The 24,377-nt window shown below is 38.6% G+C and overlaps 1 protein-coding gene across 8 annotated transcripts in view; it reads left to right on the plus strand.

Annotated features, from left to right (window-relative positions):
• The window catches only part of LOC137007459 (calcium-activated potassium channel subunit alpha-1a-like), a 93,032-nt gene that overhangs the window by 46,958 nt on the left and 21,697 nt on the right, over positions 1-24,377 (plus strand). For 6 of the 8 annotated variants that reach the window (XR_010892621.1, XM_067368934.1, XM_067368936.1 and 3 more), the window contains exons 9-19: positions 1,421-1,512; positions 5,382-5,492; positions 5,572-5,677; positions 6,422-6,504; positions 6,604-6,673; positions 7,202-7,357; positions 7,440-7,549; positions 7,637-7,705; positions 22,091-22,177; positions 22,284-22,360; positions 23,484-23,657. Coding sequence is in view for 7 of the 8 variants with exons in the window: in XM_067368934.1 (XP_067225035.1) it covers positions 1,421-1,512; positions 5,382-5,492; positions 5,572-5,677; positions 6,422-6,504; positions 6,604-6,673; positions 7,202-7,357; positions 7,440-7,549; positions 7,637-7,705; positions 22,091-22,177; positions 22,284-22,360; positions 23,484-23,657 (1,135 nt within the window). In the remaining variant the exon portion in view is untranslated. The remainder of the gene's footprint in view (positions 1-1,420; positions 1,513-5,381; positions 5,493-5,571; positions 5,678-6,421; positions 6,505-6,603; positions 6,674-7,201; positions 7,358-7,439; positions 7,550-7,636; positions 7,706-22,090; positions 22,178-22,283; positions 22,361-23,483; positions 23,658-24,377) is intronic. The other 2 variants (XM_067368938.1, XM_067368939.1) reach the window with 1 other exon arrangement.

Here is a 24,377-nt window from a genome sequence, read left to right on the forward strand (position 1 = left end):
TATAATTATAAATAAATAAACAAATATATTTGACATTTATAAAATAATTTTACATTTGTAATCATTGTAAAATGATTATATTAATTTATATCAAAAAAAGATACTATTTTGTAAATGTATTAAAATGAACATTTAATATGAATACTTTATTTTGATCTGACGGTCGTGTTCATATCCGTCCGGCGTGAGAGTTTGTTTGGACTAAACATGGCTCTAGAGGTTTCCTCCTTTGCATCACTGTTTTCCCTCTTAAAACGGCAGATCGAATCTCATCTGTGGCTTTTTTCTTTTCAACACCGATATCTCTTAAAACAGGGATATTTGTCAAACAGAATGCTTTTACTTTTAACCTTCCAACCTCTAAATTCTGGGCAATGCATGTACTCAAGCATTCTGACATCTCACTGTTATTCAATCTGTCTGGAGTTTTAAAGTGACAGCTCCAATATTTATCTCTTAAAGGGATAGTTCATGCAGAAATGATAACTGTCGTCGTTTACTCACCCTCGTGATGTTTCCTTCTTCTGTGGAGCACAAAAGGCACGTTTCAGAGGAACTGCTTGGCATACGATGGAAGTGAATGGGGTCCAAACAACAGTCATGTTCTTCAGACAGCCCAGCTAACAAAGTTGTGAAAAGACTAATTCTGAACATTCAAAATGTCCAGTTTTTAAATGTTTTATACATGTTTTTTCTTGGTTACGTGAGCGTTAATGGAACATTGCGTTTTATTCATCTATAAAACGTTTTAGTGGGGAAAAAATGCTGAATGAACGAATAAATAATGTTTCTGTGCTAACGTTTTGAGAACATTATTAAAGACCAGATAACTTTGAATGAACGTTCTTTTAACATTACTGGAAGAACGTTTGAGAGAACGTTCTGAGATTGTTCCCTGTTACACTAAAAACAAAACAAATTTACACAGTAAAATACCATTTTCCATTGAAAAACAAGGCATTCTGGGTAATATTTGTTACTTTAAGAAAAGAGGCCTATAGTCTACTTTCTCGAAAACGACGAATAATGTTACCCAGAATGCCTTGCTTTTACAGTATATTACTGTTTCAATGGGAAATGATATTTTACTGTGTAAATTTGTTTCATTTTTGCAGTTATTTTTTTAGAGTGTAGCTGGGAAACAACTTAAAATATATAAATCACAAGTCTTATGGGCTGCTTTTTGAAGCTTGAGCTCCATTCATTTTCATTATGTGGCATAAATGCACCTTTTGTCACTGAACAAAGAAAGTCACATGGTTTTGGACTGACACGAGGGCGAGTGCACGATGACCGAACTCTCATTTTGGGCGGGACTGTCCCTTTAAGGCTCTTATTTCTGATATGAGAACTCTCTTCTACTGAAGGTAGAAGCATTGGCAGACTTCTATTGTCCTTTGTCTCCTGTCTCCTCCTCCAGGCCATGTTTGCCAGCTACGTTCCTGAAATCATAGAGTTAATAGGAAACCGCAAGAAATATGGTGGTTCCTATAGTGCAGTAAATGGGAGAAAGTAAGTACCGCGGGCTGGGCTGCGCTGGCTCGGTGCAGTCTGCCCGTCTGCATGCCCGTCTCTCTCTCTGTCCCATGCATGTAGGCAATGTTTGCTCGCTACGTGCCTGAAATCGCTGCTCTCATCCTTAATCGGAAGAAATATGGAGGGAGTTATAACTCGACCCGAGGAAGAAAGTAAGTCAAAGGAGTGAAGCCGATGAAGCTCTAATGAAAAGGTTTCGCCCCTCTCGTGTGGAGGAGCGCCGACTCTTACCTCAGAGGAAGTGGCTGTTGTCCTTCCTGTGATGTCAGAGCTGCTTCTCCACAGGAAATAGTATTATGACATAGTGACTGAGGGTCTGGGGTCAGATGGCACAAATCATCTCATTGCTTTTCGCGTTCTGTGAGTCGCCCATCGCTTGCTAATCTGCTACTTGTGACACTTGGGCAGTGTTTTGTCTCGTCTGTTTGGCTGTATTTCCTGAATCCAGAACTTCTGAACTCCACCTTTACTTTGGAGATTCAAAACAAACAGATTTGCCTTTATATACACTACTGTTCAAAGGTTTTTATTCAGCAGGGATGCATTAAATTGATCAAAAGTGACATTAATAATGAAGCAAAAGATTTCTGTTTCAAATAAATGCGGTTCTTTTAAACTTATTATTCATCAAATAATCCTTAAAAATGTAATTTGTCACAGTTTCAACACTGATAATAATCATAAATGTTTCTTGAGCAGCAAATGATTTCTGAAGGATCATGTGACACTGAAGACTGGAGTAATGATGCTGAAATTCAGCTTTGATCACAAGAATAAATTACACTTTACTATATATTCACATAGAAAACAGCTGATTTACACTGGAATAATATTTCACTATTTTACTGTATTTTTGATCAAATAAATTCAGCTTTGATCACAGGAATAAATTACACTTTACTATATATTCACATAGAAAACAGCTGATTTACATTGGAATAATATTTCACTATTTTACTGTATTTTTGATCAAATAAATTCAGCTTTGATCACAGGAATAAATTACACTTTACTATATATTCACATAGAAATCAGCTTATTTACATTGGAATAATATTGCACTATTTTTATTGTATTTTTGATCAAATAAATTCAGCTTTGATCACAGGAATAAATTACACTTTACTATTTATTCACATAGAAAACATCTGATTTACATTGGAATAATATTTCACTATTTTTTACTGTATTTTTAATCAAATAAATTCAGCTTTGATCACAGGAATAAATTACACTTTACTATATATTCACATAGAAAACAGCTGATTTACATTGGAATAATATTTCACTATTTTACTGTATTTTTGATCAAATAAATTCAGCTTTGATCACAGGAATAAATTACACTTTACTATATATTCACATAGAAAACAGCTGATTTACATTGGAATAATATTTCACTATTTTACTGTATTTTTGATCAAATAAATTCAGCTTTGATCACAGGAATAAATTACACTTTACTATATATTCACATAGAAATCAGCTTATTTAAATTGGAATAATATTGCACTATTTTTATTGTATTTTTGATCAAATAAATTCAGCTTTGATCACATGAATAAATTACACTTTACTATATATTCACATAGAAAACAGCTGATTTACATTGGAATAATATTTCACTATTTTACTGTATTTTTTATCAAATAAATTCAGCTTTGATCACAGGAATAAATTACACTTTACTATATATTCACATAGAAATCAGCTTATTTAAATTGGAATAATATTGCACTATTTTTATTGTATTTTTGATCAAATAAATTCAGCTTTGATCACAGGAATAAATTACACTTTACTATATATTCACATAGAAAACAGCTGATTTACATTGGAATAATATTTCACTATTTTACTGTATTTTTGATCAAATAAATTCAGCTTTGATCACAGGAATAAATTACACTTTACTATATATTCACATAGAAATCAGCTTATTTAAATTGGAATAATATTGCACTATTTTTATTGTATTTTTGATCAAATAAATTCAGCTTTGATCACAGGAATAAATTACACTTTACTGTATATTCACATAGAAAACATCTGATTTACATTGGAATAATATTTCACTATTTTTTACTGTATTTTTAATCAAATAAATTCAGCTTTGATCACAGGAATAAATTACACTTTACTATATATTCACATAGAAATCAGCTTATTTAAATTGGAATAATATTGCACTATTTTTATTGTATTTTTGATCAAATAAATTCAGCTTTGATCACAGGAATAAATTACACTTTACTATATATTCACATAGAAAACAGCTGATTTACATTGGAATAATATTTCACTATTTTACTGTATTTTTTATCAAATAAATTCAGCTTTGATCACAGGAATAAATTACACTTTACTATATATTCACATAGAAATCAGCTTATTTAAATTGGAATAATATTGCACTATTTTTATTGTATTTTTGATCAAATAAATTCAGCTTTGATCACAGGAATAAATTACACTTTACTATATATTCACATAGAAAACAGCTGATTTACATTGGAATAATATTTCACTATTTTACTGTATTTTTGATCAAATAAATTCAGCTTTGATCACAGGAATAAATTACACTTTACTATATATTCACATAGAAATCAGCTTATTTAAATTGGAATAATATTGCACTATTTTTATTGTATTTTTGATCAAATAAATTCAGCTTTGATCACAGGAATAAATTACACTTTACTGTATATTCACATAGAAAACATCTGATTTACATTGGAATAATATTTCACTATTTTTTACTGTATTTTTAATCAAATAAATTCAGCTTTGATCACAGGAATAAATTACACTTTACTATATATTCACATAGAAATCAGCTTATTTAAATTGGAATAATATTGCACTATTTTTATTGTATTTTTGATCAAATAAATTCAGCTTTGATTAAAGGAATAAATTACACTTTACTATATATTCACACAGAAAACAGCTGATTTACACTGGAATAATATTGCACTATTTTTACTGTATTTTTGATCAAATAATTTCAGCTTTGATCACAGGAATAAATTACACTTTACTATATATTCACATAGAAAACAGCTGATTTACATTGGAGTAATATTTCACTATTTTACTGTATTTTTGATCAAATAAACACAATCTTGGTGAGCAGAAGAGACTTAAACATTAAAAAGTCTCACTGACCCCTCACTTTTGAACAGTATTGTGTATATATATATATTCTCAGTTAAGGGATAATGTCAACAGCATTTGCTTTTTCAGTAAATTAATAATTAAATCTATTAAATAAGCCATTTTACAAGGTGTCACAATTATGCACATTTTTCACAGTATATGTACAATCACAGTGCAATGGTTTGTGTGTCAATTGTTAATTTAATGCCATCCAAAACAGATTATATATAAAATATATACTTGCTTTAATTGAGAATTGATTATCATTAATCACTTTGATTGATTATCCTTTAAATTCCCCATGAAATTAAGACTGGAGTTTTTAGGTTTTCGTCTATATTTATTGCTATTTGGTTTAAATTTACAATATAAGCACTCCGAGGATAAAAGCATTAAATGCATAAATGATAAATGCACAGACTTTCTCCTCAGGGGAAAAATACACCAGATATGCTGGTGAGATCGTCTTCATCACTTCAGATTAAATTCAGATTTTTAGTCCATTTTAAGAGACTGAGAAGTGATTTTTTTATTTCACATGATGGCGTCTGATTTTGTCTGATTTTAAGGCTAAATGTTGTTAAACTCGTGATATCACAGACGTGGTTCCTCGTGGTCTGGGCTTGTTTTGTTGTAGTTCTTGTAACGTCTTGAACTCTTTCTCATGACAACTCATTTCTCAGGCATATCGTCGTCTGCGGTCACATCACACTGGAGAGCGTCTCCAACTTCCTTAAAGACTTCCTACACAAGGACAGGGATGATGTCAATGTAGAAATAGTTTTTCTCCATAAGTAAGTAACTGAATGGAGCAGTTGACCTGCTGCTGGTGCTGATGTCTTGGTCTCACCGTGATGTTGTGTGTGTTTTCAGTATTTCCCCTAATCTTGAGCTGGAAGCCTTATTCAAGAGACACTTCACACAGGTGGAGTTTTACCAGGGATCCGTTCTCAACCCTCATGATCTTGCTCGAGTGAAGGTACGAGTCTGGCAAACGCAGGGTTTATAGTCGTAGAAAACATGGAAATATCGGGGGATTTAAACACTCGGGTAACACTTTATTTAGTAGTAATCTTTAGACAGTCTACTAACTACAGCAATAATTTTGGTAATCGGTCAATTATTTTGACAATTAATCAAGTATTTTTGTGGTAATAAAAAAATATCCGACTACTCGATTAATGATATGATATGAAATGATAATTATTTGCAGTGCAATTTGTGCTGAAAAAAAGGAAAAAACTCGCCGACAAAACTGGCGCTTTTATTTATGAAACGTAAAACTTAACTTGAACTTTGTATTTCACGGTTTCTTTTTTCGTTATCGCCTGAGTAGACTAGATTTTATTATGCATTTCCTGATTAATTTTGTTAATGACAACATTTCTAGTGTTATTTTTAAGCCTGTAATCAAGCAGTAATGTAGACTCTTATTCTCAAATCAGGAATTAAAAACCAGTTTGTTCGTTCCAAGCAAAAACGCTGGGCTTTTCGTTCCGGTTCCAGAGTTCCCGGCTTTAGTTGTAGTTGCAAAGATACTTATAGTTAGTAGAATGTCTAAAATAGTGTATGATTTCCTAGCAATTCATCTGATTTGAATATTTATGCAGTAATCACAAACATCTGAGCTCATGCAAAAATATGGCAACACTGCAGACAGCAATTAGTCATTTATTTTAAGTTTATTCACTTGTTTTAATGTTTTAAATCTGTTTTCTCATAGATTGAGTCAGCCGATGCCTGTCTGATCTTAGCCAATAAATACTGTGCAGATCCTGATGCAGAAGATGCGTCCAATATCATGAGGTGACTTACTTTAAACCTCATTAATGATACGTTTAAATCAACAACTTTTGATGGATTTCAGAAGGTACTTGATTTGAAGTGTGGTGTGTGTTTTTCTAGGGTGATATCCATTAAAAACTACCATCCAAAGATCCGCATTATTACACAGATGCTGCAGTACCACAATAAGGTGAGAGTTTCTCTTTCTGCTTGGAAACAACAGATTTTAAACAAATACTCCATCACGCTTGACGTCACTTTGGTTCTCATTGTAATTCCCAGATAAACTCATATATAGGATACTCTCTAAGACTTAATCCATATTTTGCACTATACATTTTCTTTTTCTGTGTTCACTGTTCCTCATATTCTCCATTGTTGCAGCTCCTCTCTTCCCAGTCTGTCAGTAACGCTCTGTTTAGTTCCTGTCTCTATGAAGCCCCTCCTTCTGAAAAGCACAATGTGCTCTGATTGGTCGGCTGGAGCAGTGTGTTGTGATTGGTGTTTGGGAAATGTCCCATCCCTTACCATAACCGCCAGTTTCAACACAATACTAACTACCTCAACCAGGCCCCGCCCCTTTATTCTGCGCATTAATTATTTAAATGAGGAATATTGTGAAGAAAACTCAAGATGGAGGCGTTTCATGCTCAAACAGCAACATTACACACAGTAGCTCCTCTTTAACGCCTGTACTTTCTGTCCTTGTCTTTTCCAGGCTCATCTTCTCAACATCCCGAGCTGGAACTGGAAGGAAGGTGATGATGCCATCTGCCTCGCCGAGCTAAAGTTGGGCTTCATCGCCCAGAGCTGCCTGGCACAAGGTCTGTCCACCATGCTGGCCAACCTCTTCTCCATGAGATCCTACATCAAGGTCAGTCCACATGTGGGCAGTTGTAGCGAACCATGTCACCTGTTCAACCTGAGTATCAAACTCACAACTTTCTTCTGCTTAGATTGAAGAAGACACATGGCAGAAGTATTATCTAGAGGGAGTAGCCAATGAAATGTACACGGAGTATCTGTCCAGTGCCTTTGTGGGTTTATCCTTCCCCACGGTTTGTGAGTAAGTATGATATTCATAATAACGAAACAAATGTTCAGTCCCCATTGCATGTCATTTATTGTTAATTTGCGTTTTATTTCTCTGCAGACTCTGCTATGTGAAGCTGAAACTCCTGCTGATCGCGATCGAGTATAAATCAGACCAGAGAGAGAGCAGGTCAGTCTGATCTTCATCAAAAACCTTCATAGTCCTAAAAGATCCAGTACACTGACAGTAGAGCTGCACGATTAATCGTTAAAAGATCACAATCTCATTCCTAAATGACAACAATTCGCCTGTGTCTATTAAACCTTTGAGAAAATCCCACCAGAACATTCAGATCTGTGTTCGCACTGGGATAAAAGTTTATAGTTTGGATATAAACACTGATGTCTACAGTAGCGATCAAAATAAAGCAAATCACTAATTGAAAGTTACGGAGCCCCAAACATGACATGCAGGAATAAAATTGTAGGCTAAATCATGCACACGTTTTATAAATCGAGGAAACCAATTAGTAAATTGTTCGCACGATTTAGCAAATCGAAGGAACGAAATAGTAAGTCTTGCGCACGATTAAGCAAATCGAGGGAACGAACTAGTAAGTCATGCGCACGATTTAGCAAAGCGAGGGAACGAAATAGTAAGTCATGCGCACGATTTAGCAAATCGAGGGAACGAAATAGTAAGTCTTGCGCACGATTTAGCAAATCGAGGGAACGAAATAGTGAGTCATGCGCAAGATTTAGCAAATCGAGGGAACGAAATAGTGAGTCATGCGCACGATTTAGCAAATCGAGGGAACGAAATAGTAAGTCTTGCGCACGATTTAGCAAATCGAGGGAACGAAATAGTGAGTCATGCGCACGATTTAGCAAATCGAGGGAACGAAATAGTAAGTCTTGCGAACGATTTAGCAAATCGAGGGAACGAAATAGTGAGTCATGCGCAAGATTTAGCAAATCGAGGGAACGAAATAGTAAGTCATGCGCAAGATTTAGCAAATCGAGGGAACGAAATAGTGAGTCATGCGCACGATTTAGCAAAACCGAGGGAACGAAATAGTAAGTCATGCGCACGATTTAGCAAATCGAGGGAACGAAATAGTGAGTCATGCGCACGATTTAGCAAATCGAGGGAACGAACTAGTAAGTCATGCGCGCGATTTAACAAACCGAGGGAACGAAATAGTGAGTCATGCGCGCGATTTAGCAAATCGAGGGAACAAACTAGTAAGTCTTGCGCACGATTTAACAAACTGAGGGAACCAAATAGTGAGTCATGCGCACGATTTAGCAAACTGAGGGAACGAAATAGTAAGTCATGCGCACGATTTAGCAAACTGAGGGAACGAAATAGTAAGTCATGCGCACGATTTAGCAAACTGAGGGAACGAAATAGTAAGTCATGCGCACGATTTAGCAAACTGAGGGAACGAAATAGTAAGTCATGCGCGCGATTTAACAAACCGAGGGAACCAAATAGTAAGTCATGCGCACGATTTAGCAAAACCGAGGGAACGAAATAGTAAGTCATGCGCACGATTTAGCAAATCGAGGGAACGAAATAGTGAGTCATGCGCACGATTTAGCAAATCGAGGGAACGAAATAGTGAGTCATGCGCAAGATTTAGCAAATCGAGGGAACGAAATAGTAAGTCATGCGCAAGATTTAGCAAATCGAGGGAACGAAATAGTGAGTCATGCGCACGATTTAGCAAAACCGAGGGAACGAAATAGTGAGTCATGCGCACGATTTAGCAAATCGAGGGAACGAACTAGTAAGTCATGCGCGCGATTTAACAAACCGAGGGAACGAAATAGTAAGTCATGCGCACGATTTAGCAAAACCGAGGGAACGAAATAGTAAGTCATGCGCACGATTTAGCAAATCGAGGGAACGAACTAGTAAGTCATGCGCGCGATTTAACAAACCGAGGGAACGAAATAGTAAGTCATGCGCACGATTTAGCAAAACCGAGGGAACGAAATAGTAAGTCATGCGCACGATTTAGCAAACCGAGGGAACGAAATAGTAAGTCATGCGCACGATTTAGCAAAACCGAGGGAACGAAATAGTGAGTCATGCGCACGATTTAGCAAATCGAGGGAACGAACTAGTAAGTCATGCGCGCGATTTAACAAACCGAGGGAACGAAATAGTAAGTCATGCGCACGATTTAGCAAACCGAGGGAACCAAATAGTAAGTCATGCGCACGATTTAGCAAACCGAGGGAACGAAATAGTAAGTCATGCGCACGATTTAGCAAATCGAGGGAACGAAATAGTAAGTCTTGCGCATGATTTAGCATACCGAGGGAACGAAATAGTAAGTCATGCGTACCATTTAGCAAATCGAGGGAACGAACTAGTAAGTCATGCGCACGATTTAGCAAACCAAGGGAACGAAATAGTAAGTCATGTGCGCGATTTAGCAAAACCGAGGGAACGAAATAGTAAGTCATGCGCGCGATTTAACAAACCGAGGGAACCAAATAGTAAGTCATGCGCACGATTTAGCAAAACCGAGGGAACGAAATAGTAAGTCATGTGCGCGATTTAGCAAAACCGAGGGAACGAAATAGTAAGTCATGCGCGCGATTTAACAAACCGAGGGAACGAAATAGTAAGTCTTGCGCACGATTTAGCAAACCGAGGGAACCAAATAGTAAGTCATGCGCACGATTTAGCAAAACCGAGGAAAAGAAATAGTAAGTCATGTGCGCGATTTAACAAACCGAGGGAACCAAATAGTAAGTCATGCGCACGATTTAGCAAAACCGAGGGAACGAAATAGTAAATCATGCGCACGATTTAGCAAAACCGAGGGAACAAAATAGTAAGTCTTGCGCATGATTTAGCAAACCGAGGGAACGAACTAGTAAGTCATGCGCGCGATTTAGCAAAACCGAGGGAACTAAATAGTGAGTCATGCGCACGATTTATCAAACCGAGGGAACGAAATAGTAAGTCATGCGCACGATTTAGCAAACCGAGGGAACCAAATAGTAAGTCATGCGCACGATTTAGCAAAACCGAGGGAACGAAATAGTAAGTCATGCGCGCGATTTAACAAACCGAGGGAACGAAATAGTAAGTCTTGCGCACGATTTAGCAAACCGAGGGAACCAAATAGTAAGTCATGCGCACGATTTAGCAAAACCGAGGAAAAGAAATAGTAAGTCATGTGCGCGATTTAACAAACCGAGGGAACGAAATAGTAAGTCATGCGCACGATTTAGCAAAACCGAGGGAACGAAATAGTAAGTCATGCGCACGATTTAGCAAAACCGAGGGAACGAAATAGTAAGTCTTGCGAATGATTTAGCAAACCGAGGGAACGAACTAGTAAGTCATGCACGCGATTTAGCAAAACCGAGGGAACTAAATAGTAAGTCTTGCGCACGATTTAGCAAACCGAGGGAACGAAATAGTAAGTCATGCGCACGATTTAGCAAACCGAGGGAACCAAATAGTAAGTCATGCGCACGATTTAGCAAAACCGAGGGAACGAAATAGTAAGTCATGCGCGCGATTTAGCAAACCGAGGGAACGAAATAGTAAGTCATGCGCACGATTTAGCAAACCGAGGGAACCAAATAGTAAGTCATGCGCACGATTTAGCAAACCGAGGGAACCAAATAGTAAGTCATGCGCACGATTTAGCAAAACCGAGGGAACGAAATAGTAAGTCATGCGCACGATTTAGCAAACCGAGGGAACCAAATAGTAAGTCATGCGCACGATTTAGCAAAACCGAGGAAAAGAAATAGTAAGTCATGCGCACGATTTAGCAAACCGAGGGAACCAAATAGTAAGTCATGCGCACGATTTAGCAAAACCGAGGGAACGAAATAGTAAGTCATGCGCGCGATTTAACAAACCGAGGGAACGAAATAGTAAGTCTTGCGCACGATTTAGCAAACCGAGGGAACCAAATAGTAAGTCATGCGCACGATTTAGCAAAACCGAGGAAAAGAAATAGTAAGTCATGCGCACGATTTAGCAAACCGAGGGAACCAAATAGTAAGTCATGCGCACGATTTAGCAAAACCGAGGGAACGAAATAGTAAGTCATGCGCGCGATTTAACAAACCGAGGGAACGAAATAGTAAGTCATGCGCACGATTTAGCAAAACCGAGGGAACGAAATAGTAAGTCATGCGCACGATTTAGCAAAACCGAGGGAACGAAATAGTAAGTCATGCGCACGATTTAGCAAACCGAGGGAACCAAATAGTAAGTCATGCGCACGATTTAGCAAAACCGAGGGAACAAAATAGTAAGTCATGCGCACGATTTAGCAAACCGAGGGAACCAAATAGTAAGTCATGCGCACGATTTAACAAACCGAGGGAACGAAATAGTAAGTCATGCGCACGATTTAGCAAACCGAGGGAACGAAATAGTAAGTCATGCGCACGATTTAGCAAATCGAGGGAACGAAATAGTAAGTCATGCGTACCATTTAGCAAACCGAGGGAACGAACTAGTAAGTCATGCGCACGATTTAGCAAAACCGAGGGAACCAAATAGTAAGTCATGCGCACGATTTAGCAAACCGAGGGAACGAAATAGTAAGTCATGCGCACGATTTAGCAAACCGAGGGAACGAAATAGTAAGTCATGCGCACGATTTAGCAAAACCGAGGGAACGAAATAGTAAATCATGCGCACGATTTAGCAAAACCGAGGGAACAAAATAGTAAGTCTTGCGCATGATTTAGCAAACCGAGGGAACGAACTAGTAAGTCATGCGCGCGATTTAGCAAAACCGAGGGAACTAAATAGTGAGTCATGCGCACGATTTATCAAACCGAGGGAACGAAATAGTAAGTCATGCGCACGATTTAGCAAACCGAGGGAACCAAATAGTAAGTCATGCGCACGATTTAGCAAAACCGAGGGAACGAAATAGTAAGTCATGCGCGCGATTTAACAAACCGAGGGAACGAAATAGTAAGTCTTGCGCACGATTTAGCAAACCGAGGGAACCAAATAGTAAGTCATGCGCACGATTTAGCAAAACCGAGGAAAAGAAATAGTAAGTCATGTGCGCGATTTAACAAACCGAGGGAACGAAATAGTAAGTCATGCGCACGATTTAGCAAAACCGAGGGAACGAAATAGTAAGTCATGCGCACGATTTAGCAAAACCGAGGGAACGAAATAGTAAGTCTTGTGAATGATTTAGCAAACCGAGGGAACGAACTAGTAAGTCATGCACGCGATTTAGCAAAACCGAGGGAACTAAATAGTAAGTCTTGCGCACGATTTAGCAAACCGAGGGAACGAAATAGTAAGTCATGCGCACGATTTAGCAAACCGAGGGAACCAAATAGTAAGTCATGCGCACGATTTAGCAAAACCGAGGGAACGAAATAGTAAGTCATGCGCGCGATTTAGCAAACCGAGGGAACGAAATAGTAAGTCATGCGCACGATTTAGCAAACCGAGGGAACCAAATAGTAAGTCATGCGCACGATTTAGCAAACCGAGGGAACCAAATAGTAAGTCATGCGCACGATTTAGCAAAACCGAGGGAACGAAATAGTAAGTCATGCGCACGATTTAGCAAACCGAGGGAACCAAATAGTAAGTCATGCGCACGATTTAGCAAAACCGAGGAAAAGAAATAGTAAGTCATGCGCACGATTTAGCAAACCGAGGGAACCAAATAGTAAGTCATGCGCACGATTTAGCAAAACCGAGGGAACGAAATAGTAAGTCATGCGCGCGATTTAACAAACCGAGGGAACGAAATAGTAAGTCTTGCGCACGATTTAGCAAACCGAGGGAACCAAATAGTAAGTCATGCGCACGATTTAGCAAAACCGAGGAAAAGAAATAGTAAGTCATGCGCACGATTTAGCAAACCGAGGGAACCAAATAGTAAGTCATGCGCACGATTTAGCAAAACCGAGGGAACGAAATAGTAAGTCATGCGCGCGATTTAACAAACCGAGGGAACGAAATAGTAAGTCATGCGCACGATTTAGCAAAACCGAGGGAACGAAATAGTAAGTGATGCGCACGATTTAGCAAAACCGAGGGAACGAAATAGTAAGTCATGCGCACGATTTAGCAAACCGAGGGAACCAAATAGTAAGTCATGCGCACGATTTAGCAAAACCGAGGGAACAAAATAGTAAGTCATGCGCACGATTTAGCAAACCGAGGGAACCAAATAGTAAGTCATGCGCACGATTTAGCAAACCGAGGGAACCAAATAGTAAGTCATGCGCACGATTTAGCAAACCGAGGGAACGAAATAGTAAGTCATGCGCACGATTTAGCAAACCGAGGGAACGAAATAGTAAGTCATGCGCACGATTTAGCAAATCGAGGGAACGAAATAGTAAGTCATGCGTACCATTTAGCAAACCGAGGGAACGAACTAGTAAGTCATGCGCACGATTTAGCAAACCGAGGGAACCAAATAGTAAGTCATGCGCACGATTTAGCAAAACCGAGGGAACGAAATAGTAAGTCTTGCGCATGATTTAGCAAACCGAGGGAACGAACTAGTAAGTCATGCACGCGATTTAGCAAAACCGAGGGAACTAAATAGTAAGTCTTGCGCACGATTTAGCAAACCGAGGGAACGAAATAGTAAGTCATGCGCACGATTTAGCAAACCGAGGGAACCAAATAGTAAGTCATGCGCACGATTTAGCAAAACCGAGGGAACGAAATAGTAAGTCATGTGCGCGATTTAGCAAACCGAGGGAACGAAATAGTAAGTCATGCGCACGATTTAGCAAACCGAGGGAACCAAATAGTAAGTCATGCGCACGATTTAGCAAACCGAGGGAACCAAATAGTAAGTCATGCGCACGATTTAGCAAAACCGAGGGAACGAAATAGTAAGTCATGCGCACGATTTAGCAAACCGAGGGAACGAAATAGTAAGTCATGCGCACGATTTAGCAAACCGAGGGAACCAAATAGTAAGTCATGCGCACGATTTAGCAAAACCGAGGGAACGAAATAGTAAGTCATGCGCGCGATTTAACAAACCGAGGGAACGAAATAGTAAGTCTTGCGCACGATTTAGCAAACCGAGGGAACCAAATAGTAAGTCATGCGCACGATTTAGCAAAACCGAGGAAAAGAAATAGTAAGTCATGTGCGCGATTTAACAAACCGAGGGAACGAAATAGTAAGTCATGCGCACGATTTAGCAAAACCGAGGGAACGAAATAGTAAGTCTTGCGCATGATTTAGCAAACCGAGGGAACGAACTAGTAAGTCATGCACGCGATTTAGCAAAACTGAGGGAACTAAATAGTAAGTCTTGCGCACGATTTAGCAAACCGAGGGAACGAAATAGTAAGTCATGCGCATGATTTAACAAACTGAGGGAACGAAATAGTAAGTCATGCGCACGATTTAGCAAAACCGAGGGAACGAAATAGTAAGTCATGCGCACGATTTAGCAAACCGAGGGAACCAAATAGTAAGTCATGCGCACGATTTAGCAAAACCGAGGGAACAAAATAGTAAGTCATGCGCACGATTTAGCAAACCGAGGGAACCAAATAGTAAGTCATGCGCACGATTTAGCAAACCGAGGGAACCAAATAGTAAGTCATGCGCACGATTTAGCAAACCGAGGGAACGAAATAGTAAGTCATGCGCACGATTTAGCAAACCGAGGGAACGAAATAGTAAGTCATGCGCACGATTTAGCAAACCGAGGGAACCAAATAGTAAGTCATGCGCACGATTTAGCAAACCGAGGGAACGAAATAGTAAGTCATGCGCACGATTTAGCAAATCGAGGGAACGAAATAGTAAGTCATGCGTACCATTTAGCAAACCGAGGGAACGAACTAGTAAGTCATGCGCACGATTTAGCAAACCGAGGGAACCAAATAGTAAGTCATGCGCACGATTTAGCAAAACCGAGGGAACGAAATAGTAAGTCATGCGCACGATTTAGCAAAACCGAGGGAACGAAATAGTAAGTCTTGCGCATGATTTAGCAAACCGAGGGAACGAACTAGTAAGTCATGCACGCGATTTAGCAAAACCGAGGGAACTAAATAGTAAGTCTTGCGCACGATTTAGCAAACCGAGGGAACGAAATAGTAAGTCATGCGCACGATTTAGCAAACCGAGGGAACCAAATAGTAAGTCATGCGCACGATTTAGCAAAACCGAGGGAACGAAATAGTAAGTCATGCGCGCGATTTAGCAAACCGAGGGAACGAAATAGTAAGTCATGCGCACGATTTAGCAAACCGAGGGAACGAAATAGTAAGTCATGCGCACGATTTAGCAAACCGAGGGAACCAAATAGTAAGTCATGCGCACGATTTAGCAAAACCGAGGGAACGAAATAGTAAGTCATGCGCACGATTTAGCAAACCGAGGGAACGAAATAGTAAGTCATGCGCACGATTTAGCAAACCGAGGGAACCAAATAGTAAGTCATGCGCACGATTTAGCAAAACCGAGGGAACGAAATAGTAAGTCATGCGCGCGATTTAACAAACCGAGGGAACGAAATAGTAAGTCTTGCGCACGATTTAGCAAACCGAGGGAACCAAATAGTAAGTCATGCGCACGATTTAGCAAAACCGAGGAAAAGAAATAGTAAGTCATGTGCGCGATTTAACAAACCGAGGGAACGAAATAGTAAGTCATGCGCACGATTTAGCAAAACCGAGGGAACGAAATAGTAAGTCTTGCGCATGATTTAGCAAACCGAGGGAACGAACTAGTAAGTCATGCACGCGATTTAGCAAAACTGAGGGAACTAAATAGTAAGTCTTGCGCACGATTTAGCAAACCGAGGGAACGAAATAGTAAGTCATGCGCATGATTTAACAAACTGAGGGAACGAAATAGTAAGTCATGCGCACGATTTAGCAAACCGAGGGAACGAAATAGTAAGTCATGCGCACGATTTAGCAAATCGAGGGAACGAAATAGTAAGTCATGCGTACCATTTAGCAAACCGAGGGAACGAACTAGTAAGTCATGCGCACGATTTAGCAAACCGAGGGAACCAAATAGTAAGTCATGCGCACGATTTAGCAAAACCGAGGGAACGAAATAGTAAGTCATGCGCACGATTTAGCAAAACCGAGGGAACGAAATAGTAAGTCTTGCGCATGATTTAGCAAACCGAGGGAACGAACTAGTAAGTCATGCACGCGATTTAGCAAAACCGAGGGAACTAAATAGTAAGTCTTGCGCACGATTTAGCAAACCGAGGGAACGAAATAGTAAGTCATGCGCACGATTTAGCAAACCGAGGGAACCAAATAGTAAGTCATGCGCACGATTTAGCAAAACCGAGGGAACGAAATAGTGAGTCATGCGCACGATTTAGCAAAACCGAGGGAACGAAATAGTAAGTCATGCGCACGATTTAGCAAAACCGAGGGAACGAAATAGTAAGTCATGCGCGCGATTTAGCAAAACCGAGGGAACGAAATAGTAAGTCATGCGCACGATTTAGCAAACCGAGGGAACCAAATAGTAAGTCATGCGCACGATTTAGCAAAACCGAGGGAACGAAATAGTAAGTCATGCGCACGATTTAGCAAAACCGAGGGAACGAAATAGTAAGTCATGCGCGCGATTTAGCAAACCGAGGGAACGAAATAGTAAGTCATGCGCACGATTTAGCAAACCGAGGGAACGAAATAGTAAGTCATGCGCACGATTTAGCAAACCGAGGGAACCAAATAGTAAGTCATGCGCACGATTTAGCAAAACCGAGGGAACGAAATAGTAAGTCATGCGCACGATTTAGCAAACCGAGGGAACGAAATAGTAAGTCATGCGCACGATTTAGCAAACCGAGGGAACCAAATAGTAAGTCATGCGCACGATTTAGCAAAACCGAGGGAACGAAATAGTAAGTCATGCGCGCGATTTAACAAACCGAGGGAACGAAATAGTAAGTCTTGCGCACGATTTAGCAAACCGAGGGAACCAAATAGTAAGTCATGCGCACGATTTAGCAAAACCGAGGAAAAGAAATAGTAAGTCATGTGCGCGATTTAACAAACCGAGGGAACGAAATAGTAAGTCATGCGCACGATTTAGCAAAACCGAGGGAACGAAATAGTAAGTCTTGCGCATGATTTAGCAAACCGAGGGAACGAACTAGTAAGTCATGCACGCGATTTAGCAAAACTGAGGGAACTAAATAGTAAGTCTTGCGCACGATTTAGCAAACCGAGGGAACGAAATAGTAAGTCATGCGCATGATTTAACAAACTGAGGGAACGAAATAGTAAGTCATGCGCACGATTTAGCAAACCGAGGGAACCAAATAGTAAGTCATGCGCACGGTTTAGCAAACCGAGGGAACGAAATAGTAAGTCATGCGCACGATTTAGCAAACCGAGGGAACGAAATAGTAAAACGTACTCACATTGACTTTTTTTCTTGCATGTCATGTGCGGTGCTCTGTAGAAAGTTACTTGCCCCTTCAAATGATGATTGAACAATTACATCTTAACACCAGTAGGTGGTGACAAGTGGCTGTTAAAAAAGTGATTGTCATTGAATCATTCATTCAAGAGACTCATTCAAAGACGCTGATTCATCCAGTAATGAAACAAGTGAAGTCTTTATGAGTGAGTCATTGAATCATTCATTCAACACGACTACTTTTTAAACATTTTAAATGGGCTGCAGCAATTAACATTTCATCAGAACCTCTAGCAAATTACATGTTGTTTTGTTCAGTTTGCCTCTACAGAATCATGATCTCTATTTGAGACAAACAAAAAAAATTGTGAGTCTCAGTTAATCCAGAATCGTGCAGCTCTAGACGGCAGTTTCTATAAAGCGACATTAACACGTTAACACATTGTTGACTCAAATGTTTAGAACACATCTCTGGTTTGGTCTTTATCCTTCATTTAGTGGCTTGTCTCACTTTGCTGCTGTTTGTTTGTGTGTTTGTTTCACACAGGGGTGGAAAATGGTATGAAATTATAAGGCTTCGTTTGGTGTGGTCACGTCATGCCAAATTCTCTTGAAAATGTACTCATCATATTTCCCTGAAACATTCCTGAATGCTTTAGGGTATTTTGTACATGCTGGGTTAACACTCTGAGGTCTGAAAACGCGCCGGCGCGTTTTGCAGGTTTTTTTTCACATTGCAGCAAAAGACTTAAAATACTCCGTCATTTTTTGTCATAGAGACATAAGTAATATATCAATTGAAACTATAGAATATCTTCTTTCATTTGTGTACACTCAGAGTAAAAACAAAATGTTGTGCTTTTTGTAAAATAAAGAAAACTAACATGATGCGTGATTTCTCCTCTCCCTCTGAACGAAGTCCAATCTGATAGTTCTCAGAAAATGAACTGTAACTTAGTGAATACTAATCACAGAATAATTACACTTATGGCTAAAAAAACGTTAAGATGTCAGGTTTTAAATCATGTAAGTCAAAGCGAAAACAAACCTTCTGTGTTTATGTAATCTGTATGAAAAGAGAGCCATGTCAGAAGTCCGTGATTCAGCTCATTATCTGCTAATGCGGCCACGCCCAAGGAGCCAGCGCTATTCAGACGCAAATTCAGAGGCAATACATGCATTCATCGTCTCAATCGTGTATTTATTGTCTTGAAAAATGTTTATCTGGATGTAAAAGTCATGGTTAGCGAGCTCTAGAAGACATGCAGTTAGTTCCTGTTTTCTTTTCTTCTATAGATGAATTTTAGATGAGTTTTTGTTTCTTTAGCGCCCTCCGGCTGCAGTATGAATTGGAAACTCCATTCATGGAATAGCCTCTTCTTCTTTTAAATAAATTTGTGGACTAAAAATGCACAGAGCGCCCTCCGACTTCAAGGATGAATTGAAAACACCAGCGCTCATAGTAATGACAGTGAATATTAAATAAAAATAACTCCTCTGTATAGAAAATTGACATAAACATATGAGAATCCAATATTTCTCCAAATGTGCATACTTTTAAACTAAAAGCCTATATTCAGACTCTTTGCTTCACAGAAATACATTATATTTTAAAGTATAATATAAAACCATTACTTTTTATTGTAATAATATTTTTCTGTATGTTTCATATATCATGATGAGCTTGAGACATCACAGAAGGTTTTTTGTCACAGCCTACCTGACTGAAATGCCTCATTAATATGCAAGTCATTTCAGCTCATTACTATGCCATTCTTTTGTCTTCTCAGGTGTAAATGACCCATTATTCATGATGATTCACACCTCCACGCATACTGTGTTTCTTGGCAAAAAGTGTCTTACAAAAACTAAATCAATATATTGTTTTATATGAAGGAGTAGGCAGCATAATTTTTACATAATTCTGAAGCAAAAATTCTAGTTTACAACCTCCAATACCCTAAAGTATTGTGAACACAGATTTACTATACTTTTTTTGGCCTTATTTCAGTGACTTAAGTTTTTTGTTTTTTCAACAACCACGCATAAATGTTATTCCTTCAAAAACACAAACATGTACACACATGTTCCTCACATATTATTGTAGCCTAGTTTGTGCTGAATACAGTGTAATGACACTTTTTCCATTAATATGTTTATGAACAACTAAAAAAAGCACAAATGTCAGGACATGTCAAAACTTCTCCAGGCCCCAAATCAGCCTCAGACTCCAGAGGGTTAAAACTTTGAGTTGAGACAGTACAGTATATATGTGTAGATTTTCAAGGGATACGTTCAGTTTCTGTCCTTCTGGTCGTGTGTTAACTGTAATGTGGCACTGAAACACAGTGGTGACGGTATCTGCCACAGCCCTTCTCAACGTGTTTAATGTTTTTACTGTGAACAAATCTTTTATTTTCTGTAGTGTCACACTTAAGCATTTAAACATGCTAAATGTTTAAGGGGCATTTCACGCAAAAATGAAACCTGTCGTCATTTATTTACCAAAACTGTTGGAGTTTTTTCTTCTGTGAAAAACTAAAAGGAGATGTTAGGCACAATGTTCTTTTCCATGCAGTCAAAGTGAAAGGAGACAGACACTGTCATGCTCCACAAAGCATCCTCGAAAGCATCCTAAAAGTATTCCACATGATTTGGATGTTCTCAGTCTCAATGTAATTTATGAAAAGGTGCCATTAGACACGGCACTGTCCAGGTGTGATATCCCTGACAGATCGTGAAGCAGCTGGAAAAACGTTACACTGAGATTTTTGCGTGGCAGCAGAGGGCAAAACAATCAGTAAACTGTTTCTTACACAGAGCTGTTGTACTGCTGTGGCATTCTGCTAAACATCTGCTTTTGTGTTGCATGGAAGAAAATAAGAATGACATGACAGAAATTTCATTTTTGGGTGAACTATTCCATGCTTGCATGCCTTTTAACCAAATGAACAATTACTTTGTGTTTGCATGCAAGAATCATCCTGAAACGTTTAAAACCATTTATTTGTTTTAGTTCAGACATAACAATAACCTTAATCACAACAATTTACTGCTCCATTATGACAAAAATCATAATCACAATTATTTTTGGTCAATATTGAAATTATGATTATTGGTGGGCAGTATAATCAAAGTCTCATTTCACGGTATGAGTACACAATTATCGATACTTCAGCAAAAACTAACACTAGAAAAACATCCTCAAGTAAACAGTTAGTAATACAAATAAATACAACAGAAAGAAAATATAAATTAAGTAAACAGTGTTATAAGTTTTTCAGGAGGATATCAGTGGTATTCAAATAAGTAATATCCTACGACAAAAAATTCAACAATCAAATGTAAAATAACACTGCATAGTATTACGGTACACATTAAGTTTAGATTGATCTTTATTAAAGCTACTTAAGTTATTCAGTCAAGATCTGTGTGATTTTCCTTTGTCAAGTGTTGTTTATCATTAATGACAGACGGCAGCAGGTTTATTAGGATACTGTCACTTTAAGAGTGAAAGTGACTGTGTATGTTTAAGACATAACCCACTGTGTTTACGTGAATACTCTCCAAAAAGCCATTTTGACATTTTTTATTCAGGTGCGCATCCGAAGCCCATTCGTGCCGTCTGGTGCACAGCATCTCTTTTGCGGCTTAATGTGCTTTTAATAACAGTGTTCAATATCAAACACAACCTGCAGTTTAGCGACAGACTGCGTTTTACAACACCCACTTATTCGGCTGATTTGGATGTGAGGTTTGGGCTTTTAGGAAGGAAAGCTGTGCTGGACGGAATGCAGCAGCGGCACGATAATTATTTCACGTCGATTATCATGTTTTCATAATCGTTGGAAGCTGAAATCGAAAATCAATTACAATTAATCGCACAGCCCTGCTTAATTTTGTTATAAAAATCATCTTAGTAAATGCATGCCCTTATTAACATTAAAATGAGATTTTTTTTTGTATTCTGTGTTTGACAAACTCTTTATATTCAGTGTCACTTTTGGGTCCATTATTTTCTTCAGTTTTGATCTGTATCTGAATGTTTGATGTTTCATTTTTAGATGTGTGTTGACGTTGTGGCATGAGCATTCCCATCATGAGTGCAGAAATGTTGTGATTCGGAGGGCAGTTTTCAGAAGACATTCTGTGGTTTGTTTTTCGCAGCACTCTGATTAACCCGGGCAATCACGTGAAGATGCAGGAGGGAACGCTGGGCTTCTTCATCGCCAGTGATGCCAAAGAGGTGAAGAGGTGAGGAGTTCGTCGGATTTGTGTTGTGCTGTTCTCTACATATCCAGATATAGATTCACATCTTTTATTGTGTGTATGGTTTGAGTAAGATCATCTCTTCCATCAGGGCACTTTTCTACTGTAAAGCTTGTCACGATGACATAACAGACCCAAAACGGATCAAGAAGTGTGGATGCAAACGAAGTAAGTTATCACAGGTTATTCATTATCGTGAGAAGATTTATTAAGAACTGCCTTATATTCCCTCTATATATAGGGTAAGAGTATTTCATATCACTTTTCATTTTACATAATAAAGTGTTTTTTTTTTTGAGTTATTTAATCAGATAGACTCTGCTTTGTTGTGAGGATTTCACTTTACCACAATTTTCCCCACAGTGATTTAGATTCCTAACAGAAGACGAATTCTTTCTCAAGAATTCATGAGTCGTCTTTTTCAAAACCACTGCACCGTCTGGCCACGTTATTGACCTTTTTGGCTTTTACCTCCACCTGATACATTTTTAAATACATTTTTTTAGTAACATTTTACATTTTCCCTTTTTCTCGCTGCCCTGGATCTGTGATCATTCCCCTCACCCTCTGATAGTGTTGTATTGTGAGTAATGACTGCCTTCATCTGTTGATGCAGATTGCTACTGTAGCCTGCTGCATGTGTGAACGTAAAACTACATCTCCCATCAACCCACTGTCATCCACTCATCATCAGCAGGGGACAGCTTTACTTTTCAATGTTATAACAGGCTCCTAACAGTACTTGGGCTTTTCTGAGGATTATTTAGATAGAAATATTTTAGATATAACCCAATATGGTTTTTTTTGTTTGTTTCTTAAGAACAGATTTTTTATTTTATTTTTATTTTTTTTAAGATAATTTTTTGTATTTTATATAATTTACGAGGTAAAAAAAAAAAATCTTTTTTTTTTTTTTTTTTAATATATATATATACCATGGCAGGACACGTTACAGTGAGCTCCTGATATCTCCTTCACATTCACCTCCATGCATTTCCATGGTTCACCTACATCTCAAAAATAGAATATTTCCAGGAATATAAAAAATAATTAAAACAGAATTGGACCCATTTGAGCTCATACATCTTTTTTGAAAAATACAACAGATTTTACTCTGTAGCAGAATTGTATATAACTTGATAACAAATATGTTTTTCTGACGGTGTTCCTCAGGGCTCTATACTTGACCCGCTGTAGTTTCCAGATGTCCAGCTTCTGTTAGTGAAATAATGCTCCCATCCATTAACATGCTTCTCCTCCTCCTTTCCCCTCATCCACCCCATGACCCCAGATAAGAAGTCCACCTACAAGAGAATGCGTCTGGCATGTTGTGTAGCTTGCGGTGGGGCAGATCGTGGCTGCTCGTGCATGTCAGACAGTGTGGCTAGTAACATGGAGGTTCTGCACCGTGGCTACCCCTTCTCTCCCGTGTCTCTGTATGATAACACGACCACTTTACACTCCTGTAAGTGAACGCCTCCCCAGGTGGCACTTGTGCCGAGTGCCTGTGTAGTCATCTGTACCCGCTGCCTGTGTATGTGCCATCTGGCTGGTGCGGTGCCATGTAGTGGCATCTGATGTTGTGAAGACTGCTGTAAGCCCATGGATGTACAGTATCTGTGTGGTAGACTTGGTCTCCTGCATGCTGTTTGTGTGAAGTGTAATAAAGCAGTTCAGTAATTTAGTTTTGTGATTCATTAAAACTTCATTTTAATGTTTTATTTTGCGTTTGGAGTAATACAGCGGTCATTATCTGAATATGTCCTTCATGTGTGCTAGTTCATGCTGTGTTTTATGCTAATAATTTAGAACTGGTGATTGGAATTACTAACACTTACAGGAAAATGGTTATATAGGAGAATCACGCAGTGTGTATATCATTTGTATATGAGGAGGATGAGAGGATGGATGTGTAACATCAGCCTCAGGTAGTTAGCTGGTGTCCCAGCCTGACCAAGCTGGTCTGGTTTGATTTTTTTAGAGGCATTTTGTGTCACATGGTCAGGCTGGGAGAACAGCTAAACACCTTATTTAAATCATAGTAATGGTATGCAAGTGGTAGTTGGATAGTGTACTATTTCGTCTAAGTATGTGCATGATATTTGGGCTAATATTTTTTCCACAACCCCTTGAAGAGTTTGTGTAGGTTTTCTTTTCCTTTCATTTAACATGTTAATTTATAGAC

Source organism: Chanodichthys erythropterus, chromosome 19, assembly GCF_024489055.1.
Source record: "Chanodichthys erythropterus isolate Z2021 chromosome 19, ASM2448905v1, whole genome shotgun sequence".
Taxonomy (NCBI): Eukaryota; Metazoa; Chordata; class Actinopteri; order Cypriniformes; family Xenocyprididae; genus Chanodichthys; species Chanodichthys erythropterus.